The following is a 21,272-nucleotide window of genomic DNA, read 5'->3' as shown; positions in this document are numbered from 1 at the left end:
GGGTTGGCATCTGAAATGAGAGCCCTCAATTCCCACCCCAGGGGGTGAACTGAATGCTGAGCTTCCAAGCCATGGCCTGCAGGACCCTGGGTGAAGGTGGGGAATGGGGTGGGATGAAGGGTGGGAAGGGCAGTGATGGGTTTACCAGCGTGCCAGCACTGACCCCACTGTGTCCCCTCAGGAGTACAACGTGTATGGATGGTGGGTTGGAGAACTCAACAATGTGGTCGGGATCGTCCCAAAGGATTACCTGGCAGCTGCCTATGACCTGGAGGAGCAATGAGGACCCATCAGCCCAGGTGAGGGATGGGCCACAGAGGTGGCAGCTCTGTTCTGGGGTGCACCAGCATCCTCAGGGTGCTGAGCCTTCAGAACTGGCTTTGGCTCCATCTCCTGGTCCCTGTTTTACACGGGAGCAGCTTAGCCCAGCAAAGCCAGATGTGGCTGAGGGATGATGCCTCCTTGCCCCATGGCCCTCCCTGGGTCTCAGATCCTTCAGACTCCATGGGGAGAAACATGGTAGAAGCCCAGCAGCCGCCTCCACCAGCGCTGACACCAGCCCAAAGCACGCTGGGGTTCTGTGATGGTTCCATTATGGGGGAATCTGGGAGATGGGGAAGCTGAGGCAGGGTCAGGGCTGGGAAAGCAGATGGGGTCTGCAGCCAAGTCCTGGTACCCACCTGGGGCAATGAGACCTCCACGTTCACCCAGGCACATCCCAGCCTTGTCACCCCCTCTGTGCCACATCAGTGCCTCAGTGTCCCCTTCCCACCATCATCCCTATCTGTCCCCCCCCAAATCCAGGTGCTTCTCTCTCCTTGACCATGCTGAGATACCACCGACACCGTCCCCATCACCCTACAGGCACCCGCTGCATGAAGAGACCCACATCCCATCACCAGAGCCCTGCCCTGTGGTACCCACAGCAATGCCACCGGGACACGGGGGGTGGCACCCCCCAATAAAGCCGGTTTCCTTTCCGTGTTTGCCTGCTCCAGACGTTGCCGTGGGGCTGGAGCCGGAGCTGGGTGCAAGCAGCGGCTCTTGGCCCGCAGCCTCAGCTCTGAGCATCCTCAGATGTGGTCCAGGCCCGTTGGGATCCCCACGGCTGAGGATTAACCCGGAGCATCCTGATCCTCCTCCCGCACTTGGCTGCAGGGCCGCTAGATGGTGGTAGGTACCTGCAGACCGCGGCCATCCCGGGGAGGGTGTCCGAACCCCCCCGGGCTGCACCGGAGCAGGAGCATCACCCGCAGGGTGAGCCGGGTACCGGCACAGGGGTGCGGGTGTATGGATGGAGGGGACCCGTTGGTGCCCGGTTCAGAACAGTCGGAGTTGATGAACCTGGAGAAGGCTCCTGAAGGGGAGACCTGAGAGCAGCTCCAGGGCCTAAAGGGGCTGCAGGAAACCTGGAGAGGGGCTTGGGACAAGGGATGTAGGGACAGGCCAAGGGGAATGGCTTGAACCTGCCTGAGGTGAGACTGAGCTGAGCTCTGAGGCAGAAGCTGTTCCCTGTGAGGGTGCTGAGGCGCTGGCACAGGGTGCCCAGAGAAGCTGTGGCTGCCCCATCCCTGGCAGTGCTCAAGGCCAGGTTGGACACAGGGGCTTGGAGCAGCTGCTCCAGTGGAAGGGGTCCCTGCCCATTGGGTTGGAGCTGGAGGAGAAACTCTCCCTCTGCTCTGTGCCTCCCCTGTCTCCTGTACCCATCTCTCCAGCATCATTCCCAGGAGCCCTCTGGGATCCAGGCAGGGAGGAATGGATGCTCTGGTGTGAAAGGGACGAGGCCTCGGCCCTGCCTGGATGCATTCACCCCAGCCCCACACATACCCCCCCCGGGGGCCTGATCCTGCCCCAGCTCCACCCCTGGGATGCAGGAGCTGGGGGTGGGAGGAGGCTGCTTTGTGCGGGTCAGGGGGGGGAGCTCTGCCCTTTGTCTGCAGCGGCGGCAGCGCCAGGCGGGGGGGGCTGCGCTGTCTGGAGTGCATGGCCCAGCTCCAAGCCCTGTGGCAGCAGCAGGAGCCGTGCCAGGCAGCGAGGGCACGGGGAGGGGGGGGGGCTGTGGCCTCCCTTGCTCCGGATGGGGATGAGTACCGGGGCTGGGGGGGGCTCTGTGTGCTCACCCCATCCCCATGTACCAGCACCCCCTGACACAGGACCGAGCCGGCCCCGTGCATGGAGCGGGCACTGTCACCCCCCAGAGCCCTGCATGGGGGCATCAGGCAGGACTCACACCCCTGGGGGGGTGCCTATGAGCAGGGCTGGGTGCTCCCCCCCCCCCCCAGGCCCAGCTCTGCCCCTGAGTCGTTGTTCTCCCGACAGCTTTGCAGAGCTGATGGGCACCACTAAACGGGCCTCTGAGAGGCAGCAGAGCTGCAGCCCTGAGGCAGGGAGATGGGCTCCAGGGGGACTGTGAGGAGGCAGGAGAGGGGATGCAGCCCCAGGGCTGCCCTGTCCAAACCCACCTTCCAGCCAGCACTGGCTGGCTCCTGGTGAGGTGTCAAGGGGAGGATGCAGCCGTTCCAGGCCAAGCTCATGGAGCAGAGTGCCAGGGGCAGGATACGGCCCTGGCTGAGGGCACGTTGTCTGCATGAGGCTGTGCACAAGCAAAGGGCATGCGTGGCACAGGAGCGGGTCCATGGGCACATCTGGCTTCACAGCTGCACCATTTGGAGCTGCACAGCTCATGAATATCCATGAATATGCATGAGGGAGGCAGCCAATGGCCGCAGCGCACCAGCAGCTGCCACCCTGCACCATGAACTTCTGACATTTGCTTTCCCAACCATTCCTGGTCCTTGGGGGGAGGTCAAGACCCCCCCAGAGCCAAGCCCAGCCCCCCAAAGCTCACCTCAGGGACCCCTCAGCTCTGCCTGGACCTGCCAGGGCAGGATCAGCCCCATGGTGAGAGATGCAGTAACCCCCTCTGGTCCCTAGAGCCATGGCTCTGCACTGAGCCAGGCCGGGGCTCAGCTGGCTCTGCCCATGCAGCGAGGCCAGACACTGCCACCACGCAGTCCCTCTCTGCCACTTCATCTTTATTTCAAGTCAGAGCACGTCGGCTCTGCCTTCACCAGTGCTGAGGGGGAGGAAGGAGGTGCAGGGGAGACAGGGAGAGGCAATAGGAGTCAGCAGAGCCCGAGCACTGCTGGGCACTGGCTCTGAGGCAGTTGCATGCTCCTGCTTTCCCAGCTAACTGGAGCCTGGCTGGGAGGATGCTCACACCTGCCTGCATGGCAGTCAGTGTGCAAGGAAGGAGTCTATGGAAGGGGCATCCCCTCAGAGGAGCAGGAGAGAAAAACCTCATTCTCCTGCCCCATGCTCATCCCAGTGCAGGCAACCCACAGGGTGAGCTGTGCCAGGAGGCCACAGGCACGGATATGGGATCTGCATCCCACATGTGGGCACCAGCTCCAGGAGCTGCACAGCGTGGCTGTTGCTGAGGACATGCAGCATCCCCTGCCTGCGGTACTGAGGGGAACACAAGGGACTAAACTGAAGAGCCCTTCCCTGCTCCACAAGGAAAAACCTTCCTCCATTATGCTGGATGTGAGCCAGAGCATCCTCCCCTGCCCCAGGCCAGGGACACCCCAAGAACACGGATCCCCTGAGTCCTGCTGCTGCTCCAGTCCGAGAGCAAAGGCCATGGGAAGAACAAACACAGGTTGCACTAACCACTACATCTCTTCTCCACAGAGGAGAGCGATAGGAACGCACTGCCTGGGGACATCAAGGACAGGCAGAGAGCACTGGAGCCGCTGACCCTGCAGAGCCCAAGTCCCTCCATCCTGCCCCGGCCGCAGTCCCTCTTCCAGCGAGGGCTGCAGGGCAGGGGGAGGTCTCCAGCACCGGTTACTGCTCCTCACGCCCTGCTCCCAGCGGCTCCTCGGGGCTGTCCGAGTGCGGCTCGTCCATGCCGAAGTCGCTCCAGTAGGGGAAGCTCTCCAGGCAGCTCGGCCCTTGAGGGCTTCCCAGGCCGGCACAGCTGGGAAGAGAGGCAGGGATGTGGGAATGACGCAGGGCTGAGGTGCCCGCGTGTCTCCAAGACAACGGCTGCCTCCCCGGCACAACCTCGGCTCCCAGCCACTCACCCTCGCACGCAAACCCCGAGCAGGCAGAGGCAGATGCTGCTGCAGGCGCAAGGGATGGACAGAGCCACTCTGCCTGGGTACCTGCCCATGGCCCTGCGCTGCTGCTCACCCCCCAGAGCCCTTCCTGAAGCCAGAAGGGCTCTGTTTCAAGCAGGTCTCTCACTGGTGTCCAGACACCCCCCCCCCCCCAAGGAGATGCCTGATTAATTCCCCAGCAGGCAGCAAGCACTGTGAAGCTCTGATGGGCATAAGGAACTGCAGAGCCCACTCATGTTGTGAGGACAAAGGCAAGATGCACAGAAAGCTTTGGAAGCCTCCCAAGGCTCCTCACTCCCCAGAGATTAAGGGAGGAAAGAAGCTGAAGACCTTGGTAAATCTCAGCTTAAGGTCTGAGAGACTCAAGCTCTTTCCTTGCCCACGGCCAGGGCAGGTCCCCCTCCTGGTGTGCAGCACAGGAGGCTGCTGGTGACAGCCCAGGATGCCCAGCTCCGATGGCCTAACCCCAAGGAATCCAGGGCTGGAGAACACATGCTCAATGCATTCCCTTGAGTGGGACAAGGAAGCTCCAAACCATGCAGGGGGCTCCAGGCAGCTCCTTGGCTCACTCCTGCCTTACCTGGCCTGCAGGTCCCCCCCCGGCAGCAGCGCGGGGCGGCTCTCCTCCTCCTGCACCCAGCCACAGTTGGACATGGCATAGTGCAGGATGGCTTCGGTCACCGTCTGCGGGCCCTGGCCTTGCACACACGCCTCTATCTCGGGCACCGAGAGCTGGCTCTGCAGGAAGAGGTGCAGGCGGCTGTCGGAGAGGAGCACCACGTTCTGCACCACCCTGTGCACACAGAGAGGAGGGCGGCTGAGGCAAGAGCTCCACTGTCACCTCGCAGGCAGCATCCCTGAAGCCAGGCTGGAGCAGTGTGTCCTGTCCCTCCATCCAGCCCTCCCCAGCCCTCCACTCACTTCTCCAGGAACTGCTGCAGCCCCTGTCTCCGCTTCTCAATGAACTCATCCGTGCTGCCCACGAAGAAGGTGGATTTCCCAGGCAGCTCTGGGACAGGCCTGCAGGGACAGAGCAGAACCAGATCACCCCAGTGCAAGGAGACACGGGAGGAGGACACCCAGGAGCTCAGGTATCCCCTGTTAGTGCCTGGAGTTTCTATCCACATCTGTCCTGAGCTCATGTGGGTCAATGGGAAACAGTGTCTGCCTGCAGGAGGGGGAAAGGAGGGAGAACAAGGCACAGGCATGCTTACACCAAGCCTGCATTCTTCTGGAGCTGCCTCCTCAGCCACACGAATTCACGGTACCGGCGCCGCACACACGAGGTCTTGGCAGTGAAGGCCTTGCTGTTGGTCTGCAAAACAACCCCAAACATGGGAATAATCCACACGACATGGAAATAATCCACATGCTCAGGCAGCACAGCAGAGGAAGGCAGGAGCTTGTCTGCACAGAGCCCAGGGACTGAAGGAACCTCTCAAAGCAATGGGGTTTGGAAGAGCTCAAAGTGCCTTGAGCAGGCTCCAGGGGAGAAGCTGGATCTCAGACCTGCACAGGAGGAGGGTGCTGAGGGCTCCCCCTTCATAGCTCCTTCCATCCCTGCTCAGCACAGCCACCCATGGCCACACAAACCCACCCAGGAGCCTCACGGCCCAGCTCTGGAGCTCGCCCCTGTCCCACAGCCACAACTCACGTGGAGGAAGATCTTATAATCCACATAGGAATTCCAGGAGCCTTCATTCTGCACCCGAGGGTCCTGGACACGCACCGTGGTCAGCTCCTAAGGCACAAGCACTGCCTGAGGTGGGGAGGGAGGCACTGCCAGCCCCCCCCCCGTCACCAGCTGCCCCTCAGACCCAGCACCCCTCACCCCAGCCAGGAGCAGAGAAAACCCAGGTCAGCAAGGTTCTTACTTCCTCTCGGTTCTCCAACATCCTAAAGCCAGAGCTCAGCGGGAAACATCTGGAGGGAGAAAAGAGAAGGATTTAGGAAGCAAGTTCAACACATGAGGGTCTCACATGGACTCTGCACCTCCCACCATTGTCCTGTCCCGTAGGCACCTCTCCAGCCCCCCTCTGCCTGCTCCTCTCCCTTCAGTCACCACATCAAGAGGATGCATTCAAACCCACAGCAAAGAGAGCATCCAGCTCCATCACTGTGTGCTCCTGCAGGAATTCCTGTTCTGCAGCACTACCACAGTGCCAAGGCTTGGAGGAAAGGGGGGGAACAGCAAGATAACCCCCCCAGCCCCCAGGAAAGCCCAAGTCCATCCAGTGAAAACCTTTCAGAGAGGGTCCCCCCCACCCCACAGACACATTGTGTGCACACAGAGCACGCAGACTCGTCAGGGGGAGCTGGAAGACCAAACATATCCCATGGCCTGGCTCCACCTCGGCTGTGGGATGAGTTGGAGGAGGTTTTGGAGCCCCTGGGCTGAGGCAGCAGCACTTGGTGCTCATGGAGCAGCCCTTCACCTGTTCCCCATTCCTGGAGCGGTGCCTTTTAGGCCATGGGAGCTGCCAAGTGCCAGGCAGCACTGGAGAGCCAGCCTTTATTTATACGCTCAGCTGTGAAGCGAAGCTCTTGTGAAGACAGAGCTAATTTTAGCTGGGACATGGGGAGGGGCTGAGCTGGAGCCACGCTGGAAAAATCCCGCTCCACCGGTTTGCAGGTGTTTTCCCTAGGCTGGAGCCACCCCATCCCAGAGCACACACAGTGTTAATGCAGCAGAGGGGAAGCTTGGGGGATAGAGAGCACCCAGAGCCCTGCTCCGAGCTGCCTCCCAGGAGCTGAACTCTGTTGGAGCTGGGTCAGGCTGCTGCTGTTCCCAATTGGAGCTGTAAAGGGGGAGGGCGAGGGGAACCTCCCAAAATAACGCCCAGCCCACGCCGCAGCACACATGATCCTTCCCCTGGGGAAGGAGGGCAGCGCAGGAGCCAAATGGGACCGGAGTGAGTCACTGCTCAGCACGGGAGGAGGGCGAGCTCCGGCCTCCCCCGTGCTGGGGCTCCCAGCCAGAACCAGGCCAGCAGCAGGGTTTGAGCATCCTTTTCCATGTGGATGCTGCTGCCCATCCCGTTGCTTTTGGAGCTCCTCGTTTTGCATAACAGCCCTGGTGAGATTAACACTGCAGGAATGGAAGAGCAGAGGGTTGCCAAGAGGAGGAATTCACTCTCCCAGCTATGGAAAGGGTGCTCTTAAGAACTAGAGGGACCCACAGGGAGGAGGTGGCTCCCTGCAGGCGGTGAGGAGCCAGGCAGGCTGCAGGAAAGCAGGGATCAGGGAGTCTGAACGCTCCCATCTTCCCCCTCTGCTCCATGCAGAGCTGGACCAAGAAATGTGTAATCTTATTTATGCCTTATTTGGGGTTAATTGATCTTAATTTAATAAATCAACTTACACCCAGCGCAGGAGGCAGCTCCCAGTCAGCTTTAAGCAGTTGCACCAAATCCTCTTTCAAGGCTTAAAGCCTCGGTCTACAGGACCCTGAGATACGCGGCTGGGTTTGGGTTTATCTTCCTCCCATCTGCTTTGCGGTGCTCCCAGGTTCAGGCTTTGGGGGTCTGGCAGCGAGAAGAGGTGGAAGGCAGAGAGGAACATCCCATGGCCCTGCCCGGTTCCGGATGCAGCCCCCAGCGCTCACACTGCGGACAGAGAAAGTGACAGCTTTTATCTCTGCCCTGCTATCCGGTATCTCCCTGCTGACTCAGACACGGCCTCACCAGCAGCCTCTATCCCTCTGGAACAGCGGGACCTGCATGGAACCAGCACACACCAGCGGCAGCTCCGGGGCCCCCCTCAGCCCCATTCCCTGCCCGCGGTCACGTCCAGGCGCCTTCCAGCCCCACGGGAGCCTCAGGATTGGGAGGACCGTCTCGCATCGCTCCGAGGCACCCATCAAGGAGCGAGCCCCGGTTCTTGCTGCTCTCGCCCGTCACGCTCGGACACAGCCGGCACCGGAGCGGGTTTCCGGTGCCCCACTTAGGAAGGAAGGGGCTCCCCGTTTACATGGGCGGCCCAAACCCCGGCCCCAGGGCCTGGTAATGCTGGGCCCGGGCCCAGCGCCCACTCACGGGGGAGGGGGGGGCAGTGAGGCCCGGCCCCGCCGCCGCCGCCCCGAGCGGGCCGAGGGCTCCCCGCCGGCACCGATCACCCCCCCGAACCCCCTCACCTCCTCTCGCAGGCCGCGGCCCCTTTAAGCGGCGCGGCAGCACCGGAGCCTTCTCCCTCAGCGGGTGCTTCCCGTCCTCCGGCGCGGGGGGTGCTGGGAGTTGTAGTTCACACCCGCGGAAGCAGCGGCTATCGGCAGCGCGGCCGGAACTACACTTCCCATCGTGCCCCGGGGCGGCGAGGGGAGAGGACTACGCCTCCCATGGTGCCCCGCGGCGGGCGCGGGTCGCGGCGCAGGCGCAGTGCGCACGGCGGGCACCGGGGCTGGCCGGGCTCTTTTGTTCGAGGGAGGCGGACGGAGCGCGGCCAGGCCCGCGGCGGCACCGAACGGGCCCCGTGTGCAGCGGCACCGACCGGGCCCCGTGTGCAGCGGTACCGACCGGGCCCCTTCTGCAGCCCCTTCCCTCGGCGACGGTTGGCGGGGCTGTGCAAGGTGAGCGGCGGCCGCGGGCGGGGGGGCTGCGGTGGGGCCGTGAGGGGCTGAGGAGGACCGGAGGGGGGGGGGTGTTGAGGTAAAGCTCGGGCGCTGTGGGGGGAACCGGGCGTTGCTGCGCCGGAGATGGGGGTGAGGGGGTTAAAGGGGGGTTTGGGGTGTGGGGGAGCGGTAATGGGGGTGATGAGCCCCTCAAAGCGGGGGGACCTGAGGGGCTGGGTCCGGTAAAGCGGAGCCCGGAGAGGAAGAGCTGAGGGGAGCCCTTGAGGAAGATGGGGCTGGTGCGGAGGGTGCGGGCTTAGGGGTGGCAGTGTGCTCAGGGAGCGGCTGGAGCCGCGGTCCCTGCGTGGGGAGCGGGGCCTGGGACGGGACAGGGCTCCAAGGGAGCAGCGGAGGAGCCGCTGGTCCCTGCGTGGGGAGCGGGGCCTGGGACGGGACAGGGCTTAAGGAGGCAGCGGAGGAGCCGCTGGTCCCTGCGTGGGGAGCGGGGCCTGGGACGGGACAGGGCTTAAGGAGGCAGCGGAGGAGCCGCTGGTCCCTGCGTGGGGAGCGGGGCCTGGGACGGGACAGGGCTCCAAGGGAGCAGCGGAGGAGCCGCTGGTCCCTGCGGGAATGCGCCGGGAAGGAGGAGGGGACGAGAGGCGGCTTTTGGCGGGGAGAATGAGCGGGAAGTGCGGAGCGGGTTGGGGCTGGTCCCGGAGGAGCGAGCAGGGAGGTGGGAAGGGGCAGAGGCAGCAGAGCTGGGACTGGGGCCAGCGCTGCCCTCCCGTAGTGCACAGTGAGGGGCTGGGCAGCTCCTCCTGCTCCTGAGCTGGGGGATTCAATCCACGCTTGCAATGGGAGTTAATGGAGCGGTTAGGGGGGAAGAATAGGGCTTGTGGAAAGGGAAGGTGGTGGAGCCAACGTGGGGTTCGTACCTGTGGAGGAGGAGGTGGTGGATGTGTCCCTGGTGTGGAGGAGGTGGCAAGGGGCTGAATGGGGAGGTCCCAGCGATGGGGCAGTGCTGGTTGAGGTTTGGAAGCAGTTGTGTTGTGTTACCCGTGTGTTGTCCCGGTAAAGTGAGGGGTTGAAGGGGAAGGGGGTTTCTGGCTGTGGAATTCCAGGGCCTGCCTGTGGAATAACCTATTAACTTCAAAAAGCCGAATTAAAAATCCCCGTGCATTTGAGAGGGGAAAGTGTTTGTGATGGGATAGAATCAGGGAATGGTTTGGGTTGGAAGGGACATGAAAGCTCCAGTTCCACAGGTGGGGACTCCTTCCCCTAGGGCAGCTTGCTCCAAATCCCAACCAGGCCTTGAGCATTGCGGGGATGGGGATGCTCGGGATGAAGGGATGTGCATTCGGTTGGTGACACAGGCTTGGTTTCCTATCAGTGCTTGAGATCCTGGGAGTGGGAATGATGAGGGTGAAGATGTGGCTGCTCTAACCCATGCCCAGCGCCAGGGAGAGGCAAAACCAACCAGGTCTGGGAGCACTGGGGAGATGCCCCTAGATGCAGCCCCAGTGTCCATAGGGATGAAGGGTGAAGGGGAAGGTGCTGGAGGGACCTGGGCTTGCTTGTGAGAGGGACACAGCGCAGTGTCAGGGGCACTGGAAAAACAGGAATCCCACAGCACTTGGGGCAGTGCTGTCCCTACTAAAGGAAGGAGAATGCAAATCCCTGCTCTCATTCCAGGAGCAGTTATCTGATCTAGAGGAGTTCAGCACTTGTGTCTGCCTCGGTCACACCATTCCTGGTGGTGTGACAGGGTTTCCATCCCTCCTGTTGCATGTGTGCTCCTCGGAAATCCAGAGGTGCTTTCTCTGCTGGATTGTGAACTGAACTGGGAATGATGTGGCTGAACTGGCAGCTTGTGGCTCTGCCCTCAGCTCAGAGGCTGGAGCTTTCCCTCCAACTTTCCAGGCCTGTTTGCTTGCTCTTCCCAGGTCCTGGAGAAGTGGAAGCCTCCATGTGCCGCTTCCCACTTCAAAGGCAAGATCCCTGCTGCCTTTCCCTGGCGCGTGCGGGATGCGCTTGGCGTGCTCAGGAGCCAAGGAGGGAGGCAGGAGGAGGAGACGGTTTGGGTTTAAAGCTGCTGGAAGCAGAGCTGAGCTCTTGTTCCTCCTTGAAGATGCAGCCAATGAGTCTGTGCTCAGTGAAACCTTGGAGCTTTCTTCTTAGCCTGCTCTTTGCCTTTGCTGAGCCCAGCACCAGGCATCCCAGGAGGGTGTGGGGAGAGCTTCCTCATCTTCCAAAGGCAGTGTCCTCCCTGCAGGGCTGGATGCTGTTCTCTTGGTACCAGCATCTGACCCATGCTGCTCTCCTTTACCCACTAGCACAGGCTTCTGTGGCAGCACTGCCTTCAGCCCCTCTTTCTTCATGGCCTTTTACCAGAGGCTGGATCCTTTCCCAGTGGCTCAGGTCTGTCCTGGATCCTTTTCCCTTTAGCTGCACCAAGAAGTTATCCTTTCGGTCTCTCCCTGCTCTGCTTTCCTCTTCCCAAAGGCTTTCAGCTTCCCCTTGAGTGCTGGGGAATAAGCAGGAAATGCAAATGGAAAGCTTTGGCATAGACGCATCCTGAAGTTGTCTTGATCCTATTTTTTCAGCATAAGCCAACTTTATTTCACACATCAAGTATAGAAGATTGAAGCTGAATTTTAGGCAGCACACAACTGACGAGATCTCTTTGAGGCAGGACTCACCCAGCCCTGAGTCCCATAGACACGAGTTTGCTCATGGAAACACCATAGGAGTTGTCTGTCCTCCCTAAGAATGCCCAGGCAGAACGCATTGGCTTCATCCTGCACCTCTGGTGTGAGATGTGTGTGTATCTGCAAGCTCTGGAGACAAGGCAGCAGAGCACGGGGGGAGTCTTCCCTGTGCTGCCTTTCCAAAGAGCTGGAACTCTCCCATCCCAAACCTCCCCCCTTCCTCCGGAGACCAGAACCCAGCCGGTGCTTTGGCTGCTTTGTTTTGAACACCTCAGACTGGAGGGTTTGGATGTTCCCGAGCACAGGAGGCTGAAATCCCAGTTCCACAGCAGCATTCCTGACACGGAGGGTTTGGGGAGCAGCTCTGCAGCTGAAGCCATGCACGAGTCTGTGCCCCCGGGAGGGCTGAGTCCCTTTCTCTTGCACTGAGCTGCGTGTTCGACTGCAGTGCAGTGAGAGGCCTGTGCAGCAGCTTCTCTCCGTGCTGGCTCTGTGCTTGCAGCAGTGCTGTGAGCTACAGCTCAGCCTTATCCCCATGGATATCTCCTTATCCCTATGGATATCCCCTTATCCCCTCTGGTTTGCAGGATCCAGAGGCAGACCCACACGTTGTCCTGCTTGTGAGCAGGCATGAGGAGCCACAGAGGCAGAGCAGGGCTCTGTATAGGGTGATGCTGGTACTCCGGGGTGTAAATGCCTCCAGTAGAACCAGGGCAGTGCCTGCAGGAAGGAGCAGCCCTGAGTGAGTGTCTGGGGGCTTTGCAGAGGTTGCTGCCTGCCAGATGCTTACACTCTGGTTGCTGCAGCCCTTTGCACTGGGGTATTGGTCCCTCCCCTTGGCAGGCTCTTTCTCACAGCGCTCCTGGCCTTGGGTTTGCATCTTTTGCCACAGTAAAATGCTGGATCTGGGCTATTGTATTGCTCTGGTGCCTCTCTCCATTTCCCTTTCCACACCTGCTTGTCCTACACCACCTCGAGCTTCAGCAGCTCCTCTCTGAGGCCAACTCTACCGCTAGGCTCTTTGATCTTGTTGCCTTCTTGGGAAGTTGCTCAAGTTGCCTGGGGATCCAGCCGAGCATCCAGAGGTGCCTTCAAAACAAGTCCCTCTCCAAGCAGAAACCACAGCACTTTCCACTGAAGTCATCATAGAATCCCAGCCTGGTTTGGGTTGGAAGGGACCTGAAAGCTCATCCAGCTCCAGGTCCCTGTGTCCAACCTGGCCTTGAGCACTGCCAGGGATGGAGCAGCCACAGCTTCTCTGGGCACCCTGTGCCAGCGCCTCAGCACCCTCACAGGGAACAGCTTCTGCCTCATCTCAATCTGATCTTAATCCCTTTGCCTGCAGCTGAACAGAAGCGGCTGCTGAGGGAGGGGGAGCCCAATCCACCCCTCTGGGCTGGGTTTATTTGCATCAGCATCTTCTTGGGGACCTCCTCAGCTGGGGCACACTCGGCTCTGGCCCCTTCCAGAACAGGAGGATGGAGGGGAGGGAGGAAGGAGCTGCCTGCAGCATTCCCAGCTGAAACAGCCCCTCTGGGCTTCCTGCTGGGGCTGAGGTGCTGGTGGTGGCTCCGAGCCTGATGTTGGTGTCAGGAGCTCAGCCTCCTTCTCAGCCCCATCACAGGCACCCGGAGCCATCCTGCCTGGTTAAGGATGCTCTCAGTGCATTTCAGGAGCTGGGGAGGACAAAGCCTCTCTGCTGCGTGTTCCTGGGTGGCTGTTCCAGTGGGATGTTCCCAGGTGGTTGTTCCCCTGCCTTGGGATGAGTAGGGCAATAAAACGTCATCCTGGAACTGGGTGTCCTGGACATCAAATAAGGATCCAGGGGGGAAGTGCTGCCTGTCTGTGGGAATATCCCCAGCACCACCTCGGATCTGGTCTGTACAAGGCAGGGAGCTGCTTGGAAGGGGTTTGGTTTCCACCTTTGGCTGGAGCTCCATGAGCAGCACTCAACGTGTGCAGTAGCAGAATAAGCTCCTCCCTGTCTGCTCTGCACCCTGCTCGGGTACCAACCCCTCCTTGAGACCACCAGCAAAAGCAAAGCAAAGCAAGGGAGATCTCTAGTGCTAAACATGAGCAGAGGGAGGAAAAGGCTTTTGGTGCAGAGCCTGGACTCAGTGAGCACCAAGCACCTCCTGATGCCAGCACCCACTGGGGCCTGGCCCTGCACAGGGAAGATGGAAGATGTCTGTCTGGCAGTAAGCGTGGTCCAAGCATAAGCACATCAATCCAGCTCCTGCCGAGCAGGGAAGTGCTGCTTCTCCCTCTGCACTCTTCCATGCTCCTCAGCTGCCTTCGAGCCCTGTCTGTGGGGTAGCAGCAGAGATGGGTGCTCTGGGGTGCACTGTGCTCCCTGCCATCCTCTGCTGTGGCCTCTGCTGGTCTGAACTGGTAACTTTAGAGCCTGTGGGCCTCGTTTGAAGCCTTCTCCTTTAATACCCCAAGAGCAGCACCTGGTGCCCCAGGGAGCTCATCCAGCTGCACCCTGAGAGCTGGGGATGCTGCTGAACCCTGTGTCTCCTTCAGCCAGTGTGGAGCTCCAGGTCTGGGCTGAGGTTGAAACCAAGCCCAGTTCACAGGGATATTTACTGGAATGAATTCTGTTCTAGAAGGTTCATGCTAAACCTGAGTGGCAAAACGAGAACGTTCCCAGGCAGGTAACGTGTGACCCTTTGCTTGGCAGAAAACAGGGATTTTCCTGGCATTTCAAAGGAGTCCTGTCCCTCAGTGCAGCAGGGGGGGATTGGGGTGGGGGCTGAGCTGCAGGGCTGGGTTTGGGTGGTCTGGGTCCTGTTGAAAGCTTCACCAGGGGCTCTCTGTGACAGCGGAGATAACAGATGGGGAGACCTGGGCCCTCCTGACCCTTTGGTTGGTATCAATCAGTGCAGCTCCAGCGCACTCGGTTCTCAGGAGCAAGGGCTGGTGATGAGATCAGAGTCTTCAGCCTAAAGACCCCTTCACAGATGCTCACTGGTGCCTTGGCTGCGGCGCTGGGACCTTCTGGTGTACCTGGGAGCAACTGGGAAATGGCTGGGGAGCATCTGCAAGGATGCAAGGGCAGAGGCAGGCGCTGCCATCCCCAGCAGCAGGGATGAGCTGCCCCTCGGGGCTCTCACTGCTCCAAGCTGGGTTTCAGCAGGGAAGTGGGGCCTCTCTGTGGTTTCTGGCTCTCTCAAGTGCTTCCTTGCAGGCTGGGGAAGCTCTGGCAGGGGCTGCTGCTCCTCTGCACTCCCCAGTGTGTGAGTGAGGAGCGGAGCTGCACCCATGGCTGCCCCATCACATGTTACCCTCATCCCTGCTGCCACTGCCCTGGATGTGCTGGCAGCAATCTTCAACTGCCAAACAGCACAGAGAAAGGCAAAAGAGTATTTGGGGAGTTGGTGACTTGGATGAATATCCCATAGGCACGTCCATGGAGCAGCAAGGAAATGAGCACAGGGAGCTCGGTATCAAGGGCTGTGGTGTGTATTTAACTTGGAGTATCTGTTCAGTAACTCACAGTTCCTACCAGCAGTGTGCTGCTGTCTCCCTCTCAGTGCCCCACAGCTCTGCAGATGCTTTCTGCCACTGCAGGCAGGGTTGAACTAAGCTGAAGGGGAGGTCAGCAAGGGGAAGAAAGGGCAGAGGACAGGGTGAGGGGGACATGAGGGGCTCAGCAGGGGCAGGGCAGGGTGTGGAGCAGTGGGGTGCTGCTTCGTTCCTCGAGGCCGATGAGCAACACATGAGAGCAGCAAGTTTGAGCCATGGTGTGCTGAAAACAGGGACAGAATATGGGTGGAATCAGGGAGATCAAACGGCCGGAGCTTCAGATCAAAAAGGCCTCTGCTTGAGCCTCCTTTTTGCCATCCTGGCCCAGCTCTTTGTGTGTTATCTGCTTTGGATGAACCTGTTTGCTCCAAAGCAGCATTCCTGCCCCATGCGTTGTCTCTGTGTACCCAACACATGGGCTGCCTGGCAGAGGCAAACCTGACCTTGACACTAACGTGTTGGTTCTCCCTCCTCCCTTAGCAGCGTCGCCCGTAAGCTGAAAAACTGGCCAGCACAATGGGAAAAAAGCAGAACAAGAAGAAAGTGGAAGAGGTTTTAGAGGAAGAGGAGGAGGAGTATGTGGTGGAGAAGGTCCTGGACCGGCGAGTGGTGAAGGGCAAAGTGGAATACCTGCTCAAGTGGAAGGGCTTCTCGGAGTAAGTGCCTCCCTGCTGCTGCTGTAGGTGGGTCTGGGCTGCTCCGGTGCGAGCATCTCCTCCTGGGCTGGAGGCTCAGTGTCCCTGTGCCTCTCCTTGGCTGGAAAGCAGAGCTAAGAGGCCAAGGGCAGCCCTAAGGGTGAAAGCAGCAGTGCTGAATGCCTCGAGCTTTAATCAGGGCACTGATTGTCTTGTTGTCTTGGATTGCAGTGAAGATAACACATGGGAGCCAGAGGAGAACCTCGACTGCCCAGACCTCATTGCAGAGTTCCTTCAGTCCCAGAAAACAGCACATGAGAGCGAGAAGTCCGAGGGGAGCAAGCGCAAAGCAGAGTCCGACACAGAGGATAAAGGGGAGGAGAGCAAACCAAAGAAGAAGAAGGAGGAGGTGAGGCCGGGTGGGGTTCTCCTGTGCTCACCTCCCTACCCCTACACTTGGCAATGGTGTCTGGGAGCTGGAGCAGCCACGCTCCAAAGCCACGCTCCAAAGCCTCGCTCCAGCTGTTCTTAGTGACCTCAGAGCCAGTCCTAGCACTCAACTGAACCAAATGGGTTTAGAGCACCAGGTTCTCCTAAAGAGCAGCACAAGGGGGGGAACAGGAGGTAGGGGTTTCCTGTTTTCCCTTGGAGAGGGGGAACAGGACAGAGCAGAGGACCTCCTGCTTCGGGTGCTTGTAGCTGCTTGGGAATAGGGATGGTAAAAGGCTCTGCAGGCTGGGTTCATCCCAGGAGCTGCTGGGTCTTGGCCAGCACAAGAGTTGGACCAGCTTTGGATCTTCTGCTTTAGCTTCAGCAGGACACTTCCCCATGGACGCAGCAGGACGTCCACTCTCTGCAGCAGGCTTACAGCTGAGTGGTCTTCTCAGTGCCCCACTGGCCTTAGTCATTATTAGCCATTATTAGTCATTGAGATGAGCTCTTAGGCAGAAGCTGTTCCCTGGGAGGGTGCTGAGGCGCTGGCACAGGGTGCCCAGAGAAGCTGTGGCTGCCCCATCCCTGGCAGTGCTCAAGGCCAGGTTGGACACAGGGGCTTGGAGCAGCTGCTCCAGGGGAGGGGGTCCCTGCCCAAGGAGCTTTCAGGTCCCTTCCAGCACAAACCAGGCTGGAATTCCATGATTCTGGTCTGTGCATCTGACCCAGCCTTTCCAGCAGCTCCCGTGGTGAGCACAGGCAGGGCTGTGGCTGTCCTGGGGGATGCTGCAAGCGGCATCTGTCTCTTTGCAGTCGGAGAAACCACGAGGCTTTGCCCGAGGATTCGAGCCCGAGCGGATCATCGGAGCCACGGATTCCAGCGGGGAGCTCATGTTCCTGATGAAGTGGTGAGTGTGTCTTTGTGGCTGTCACTTCTTCACTTATTCTGTGCCAGAGAGGGAAGGACCCGCGCCTGGGGAGGCCCTGCTACCTGGCCTGAAATCTCTGGCGATGGCTCCGCTGCCTGAGGTGACCCTCTGCGCTGAGGCTAACGTGGATGTGAAACGAGCAGGTAGGGCCCTTGGGGGTCGTGTGGCTCTTTAAGATGTCCCCCCCCCTGCAGCAGGCGCGAGCTTGGGGAGAAGGAGGGGCACGGTGTCATGGCCGGGAGAGCAGAGCCGTGGCAGCGAGCGTGTCCCCTCTGGCTGTAGTGACACAGGGCTTGTCGCCGGTGCAGGTGGGAGCCAGCCCAGGCAGGCGGAGCTGTGGGAGCCCTTGGCTTTTGCACCGTGCCAGAAGTCCGGAGTGGCAGGGGGCAGGGCCGCAGCTTTCATTCGGCTTCTCCTTCCCCATCCCCGACAACGCAGCGCTCAACTCACGCCTCGGTTTCCCCTGGGCTCCTGTGCTGCTTCTCCCTGCTCCGGAGCCGCTCGGGAAGGGGGCACTTGGATGCCCCCGAGCACCTCAGGGATTCCCGTTTTCCTGCTGCTTCTTGAGTCCTCTCCGGTCTCCGTTCCTTCCGCCTCCCCCTCCGCAGCCCCCTAACTTGCACCTCTGCTCTGGCCTGTAGGAAGAACTCTGACGAGGCCGACCTGGTCCCTGCCAAGGAAGCCAACATCAAGTGCCCCCAGGTGGTCATCTCGTTCTATGAGGAGAGGTTGACATGGCATTCCTACCCCTCAGAGGACGATGACAAGAAAGAGGACAAGAACTAAGCCCTGGCACCCGCTCTGGCCAGCCTTTGTATAAAGATCTGAACTGTGGGTTTGAGCAAGAGGGGGAGAACGCAGCTCTGCTCGGTTGGGAGCATAGAGATGGCTGGAGAAGATGCCCTTTGAAGAGACCAGTATGGTTTCTGTGCCCTGCAGCTGCTCAACTGCTTTCTGCAGCTTCATGCTGTGTACAGATTCCAACCAGCCCGGCTCAATGTGGAGGGAGGGGGGGAAAAGGAAGGGAAGGGCAGGGGGATGCTGGGGTGGGAATGAGGGGAGGAAATGGGGTATTTGTTTCAAAGCTGCCTATTTCACAGCTTGGGGCAGAGGAAGCAAAGCCCCTTCCATGAAGGACTAGCCCTGGTGATGGGTGGGCTGGCGAAAGGGAGTGCAGATGGATACTGCTTATTCTTCAAAGACCATCTCAGCAACCCACAGCCTTCTTCCCAATAGTGTTAACTCTGCATTTTTACGGCGTAGCATGTGTGTTGGTTTTCTGTTTTGTTTCCTTTCTTCTCTTGTTTCTTTTGCTATTTACTGGTGTATTGGTTCAAAGGGGGGTGGGGGGGATGTGGGGAAACTGGTCTCTTGTTTAACTGGGGAGGGAGGGAGGGAGGTCTGGTGACAACGTTCCAGATCCTTTCCAGCTCTTTTGTAGAACCTGAATTCAGAACAGAGAAGCAGAATAAAGGCAGGGCTGGGGGGGGGGGAAGATCCCAGTGCTGGGGGGGGCAGAGGCAGGGACACTGTGAATATCCAGCTCTCTGGAGCCAGGATCCTCACCCCCCCACTCCCAAGAGCAATGGGGAGAGGGATAAAGGGAACTGGGGGGGGACACTTGTGAAAATGCAAACTTGTGATTCGTATTGTCCTGCAGCAGAACTGCCACTGACACATGCATTGTATGGGGGGTTTTAACCCTTCAGAAGCCTTTCTACCCATCTTTCCATTACAAGGTGCTATTTCTCAGAATGGGGGGGGGATGAGGGGAAAGCTTTCTACTTGTTCCTTCAGTTGACAATAGCCAGCCCCACAGCACTGGGAACCTTCCCGTTGCGGGAGGGAGAGGGAATCAACAGCACAAACAACCCAATTCCATTGTATCCCTGCCTGTGGCAGGGGGTTGGAACTAGTCTTGTGGTCCTTTCCAACCCAAAGCACTCTGAGGATGCTTTATTCTCCCCTGAGAAGCGATGCTGGGAGGAGGCCTCAGCTTGGGGCTGGAGCTGGATGCGGGACCCCAAATCTTCCCGACTCCTTGGTTTTGTTTCTTGTTTCGTCCTGTTTTTGGCAATCAGATTGGTCACAAATCCTCATCTATTTAATGGCCGGAGTCCTGAGCCCCACTGGGGGGGGTTGGGGGGGTGGGTATGTATCTAGACTTGCCTTGTACAAACCTTTTCTAAGAGCATGTGTTTAGGTTTTGTGAAGCCGTTGTTGAACTGTAAAGTCCGTGTTTGGAGTTGAAGCTCATCCCAAGCTCTGTCGGGTTTTGGTTGGTTTGGGGTTGTTTTTGGTTGTTTTTTTTGGGGGGGGGGGTTGGTTTTTTTGGTTGTTGTTTGTTTTTTTGTTGTTTTCGGTTTATTTTTTGGTCTCAATAAAATTTTAGATTTATAATCCTGATTTTTCTCTTCTCTACCAGCTCTTTGTGCATGCGATGAGTGAGGAGGTGTAGAGCAGGGATGTGGCTGCGGCTCCTGCCGAGCAGGGGGAGCACTGGTGCAGCCCAGGGCAGCCGCTGGCTCCTGACTGCAGCCGGAGCCTTGGAGCAGCTGATCCCAGGTTCTGGTTTATGTTGGCTTCCATCTGGAGAAGAGAAGTGTCCTAGAGGTTAGTGGATAGAGGCCAGAGCCCAGTCTCACCCATGGAGACAAGAGGATGAGTCGGGACCTCCTTTGACGCGCGTGTTCCTTAGCCAGGAGCCGGCAGCAGAGGTGGGTAAGTGACCTTCACTTCCATTCTCAGCCCAACTTCATGCTTAGGGATGGGTTCCTAAAGCTCTGGCAGTGCTGCTGGTGGCTGGTTGGGTGAAGGGGGACTCCCCTTTGGTTCCTGGTGTGGGCTTGCTGTGGGCTGCAAGCTGTGTGTGGAGGAGAGGAGACTTCTCCCCCTGTGTGGTTGCACAGAGAGGGCCAAAGCATTCCTGAGAGCAGGATCGTGGCTCCTGCCCCAGGGGTTTCTGGTGTTCCTATGGAGCGGGGAGGCTTTGGTGGTGGTCAGAGCAGCAGGTAGCTGGAGGATGCTCATTGCTGCAGCCCCCCAGGTGGGCCTGTGGTCATACTGAGGGGGGGGGGCTTCACGTGAGCTACAGGCAGGCTCCAGACCCAGGAATAGGGATCTGTGGTACCATGGGAGCAGGATGCATCACCTCCTGAGGAACAGGCACGGGATGATTGTCCTTGTGGAGTGCTCCGGGCTGAGCCTCAAGTGGGGCAGGAAGGGGCAGAGGCAGCTCCTCCATCCCCAGCGGATGCTGAGGGCTCAGGCAGCAGCAGGACCATGGTTCAAGGGCCCTGATGATGGATGAATGCTTCCTGCTTGCACTTGGTGCTGGGCTGGCAGCAGTGACAGCGCTGGGGCTGTGACCTCCTCATGTTGTCACCATTCTAAAGCAGCCCTGGAGGAGTATCTGCAGTAAGAACCCCCAAGGCCAGGAGGAGAGGCAGGAAGCACTGCAGAGGATGGATTTTGATGCTTCGTGTTCCCCTTGCCTGAGCTGTTGCCATGTGTGGAGCTGGGCTGGGCTCAGCGCCGGCAGCAGCTGTGGATGGACTCTTTCAGTGCCATAAGGAGAGGTTTAATCCTCAGGAAAAGGACATTTACCCCATTGGAACCCTGGTGAAGGCAATTGGGGAACTTCTGCTTCCTCTTCTGGCTGTGCCTGGCCCGGGGAGGTGCCTGATGCTGGTGCTCACAAAGCTTTGGTGCCATGTCTCACCCAGACACCGTGGCTTTCATTGCCAGGCTCTAGGGAATGCTCAGGACCTGCTCCATAATCAGGCCACAAGATGGAAAACCCACAGCACCTACAGCAGCCGTGCAGGAAGGTGGTGGGGATGAAAGCCTTAGAGAAAGGCATCTCTCACTAAAGCATATCCAGTGCTGGGGGGTGCAGAGCACCAGGCAGCCATCCCCAGCTGCTGCCTGGCACTGCAGTGATTCAGCACCAGCCCAAGGTCTCGCTGGTGCCGCAGCCCTTCCAGCCCCACTCGGTTCATCCAAGCCATGCTCAGTGTCGTCTGCAGGGCCTGGGCTCCTGCCTGGCCCCAGGGAGAGGCTGTTGGCAGCAGCCTGACCCCCTCCTGCCGTGCTGCAGAGTCTGGGCCTGCCCTTGAGCCCAGCTGGATGCGAACCCAGCTCTGCCAAGGGAATGGGGCTGGCACCAAGGGCTGGAGGCAGCCCTGGGCTCGCAGCCAGAGCTCCCCACCAGCACCAGCCTGGCAATGCCCCTCCGATGGCTCTGCTGCAGGATGAGGTGCTCCAAACCCGCATCCCTCAGCACAGGGATGGGTGAAGGGCTGGATGGGGCAGGAGCCAACCTGCAGAACCCCGTGTAAATGCACTGGTGATGGATCAGCCCCTGGCTC

The 21,272-nt window shown here is 59.5% G+C and overlaps 3 protein-coding genes across 5 annotated transcripts in view; 2 read left to right on the top strand and 1 right to left on the bottom strand.

Annotated features, from left to right (window-relative positions):
* Window positions 1-980, top strand: part of SKAP1 (src kinase associated phosphoprotein 1) — a 130,010-nt gene extending 129,030 nt beyond the window's left edge. Inside the window, exons 12-13 of the mRNA XM_005141888.3 lie at window positions 182-299; window positions 805-980. Of these exons, the coding sequence (XP_005141945.2) occupies window positions 182-283 (102 nt within the window). The 3' untranslated portion in view covers window positions 284-299; window positions 805-980. The remainder of the gene's footprint in view (window positions 1-181; window positions 300-804) is intronic.
* Window positions 981-3,014: 2,034 nt separating this feature from the next.
* On the bottom strand, window positions 3,015-8,343 carry SNX11 (sorting nexin 11). Of its 2 annotated transcripts, XM_034070360.1 has the most exons (8): window positions 8,257-8,343; window positions 7,486-7,729; window positions 5,999-6,047; window positions 5,779-5,865; window positions 5,339-5,439; window positions 5,046-5,144; window positions 4,705-4,917; window positions 3,015-3,982 (listed from the first exon to the last, which is right to left on the bottom strand). In XM_034070360.1, the coding sequence occupies exons 3-8, from the start codon at window positions 6,017-6,019 to the stop codon at window positions 3,850-3,852; spliced, it is 654 nt and encodes a 217-aa protein (XP_033926251.1). In that variant the 5' UTR covers window positions 6,020-6,047; window positions 7,486-7,729; window positions 8,257-8,343; the 3' UTR covers window positions 3,015-3,849. The 2 variants fall into 2 exon arrangements, with proteins under 2 accessions (XP_033926251.1, XP_030898480.2); XM_031042620.2 differs by lacking the exons at window positions 7,486-7,729; window positions 8,257-8,343 and adding an exon at window positions 6,560-6,649.
* Window positions 8,344-8,520: 177 nt separating this feature from the next.
* CBX1 (chromobox 1) lies at window positions 8,521-18,361 on the top strand. 2 transcript variants are annotated; one of them, XM_034070132.1, is made up of 5 exons: window positions 8,521-8,688; window positions 15,387-15,562; window positions 15,773-15,950; window positions 16,787-16,881; window positions 17,544-18,361. In XM_034070132.1, the coding sequence occupies exons 2-5, from the start codon at window positions 15,423-15,425 to the stop codon at window positions 17,686-17,688; spliced, it is 558 nt and encodes a 185-aa protein (XP_033926023.1). In that variant the 5' UTR covers window positions 8,521-8,688; window positions 15,387-15,422; the 3' UTR covers window positions 17,689-18,361. The 2 variants fall into 2 exon arrangements, with proteins under 2 accessions (XP_033926023.1, XP_033926024.1); XM_034070133.1 differs by having other exon boundaries at window positions 15,390-15,562; window positions 17,544-17,902.
* The last annotated feature ends 2,911 nt before the right edge of the window (window positions 18,362-21,272 follow it).

This window comes from Melopsittacus undulatus, chromosome 17 (genome assembly GCF_012275295.1).
Source record: "Melopsittacus undulatus isolate bMelUnd1 chromosome 17, bMelUnd1.mat.Z, whole genome shotgun sequence".
Lineage (NCBI taxonomy): Eukaryota > Metazoa > Chordata > Aves > Psittaciformes > Psittaculidae > Melopsittacus > Melopsittacus undulatus.
This window is presented reverse-complemented; position numbering and strand designations above follow the sequence as displayed.

Bases quoted from the DNA above. Each gene is read 5' to 3' on its own strand.
- SNX11 (XM_031042620.2), bottom strand. The intron at 5,440-5,778 runs GTGAGTTGTGGC...GTTGTTTTGCAG, and splicing joins ATTATAAGATCTTCCTCCAC to ACCAACAGCAAGGCCTTCAC. The intron at 4,918-5,045 runs GTGAGTGGAGGG...CTGTGTGCACAG, and splicing joins CTGCAGCAGTTCCTGGAGAA to GGTGGTGCAGAACGTGGTGC.
- CBX1 (XM_034070132.1), top strand. From the start codon at position 15,423: ATGGGAAAAAAGCAGAACAAGAAGAAAGTGGAAGAGGTTTTAGAGGAA. The intron at 15,563-15,772 runs GTAAGTGCCTCC...CTTGGATTGCAG, and splicing joins AAGTGGAAGGGCTTCTCGGA to TGAAGATAACACATGGGAGC. The intron at 16,882-17,543 runs GTGAGTGTGTCT...TCTGGCCTGTAG, and splicing joins CTCATGTTCCTGATGAAGTG to GAAGAACTCTGACGAGGCCG.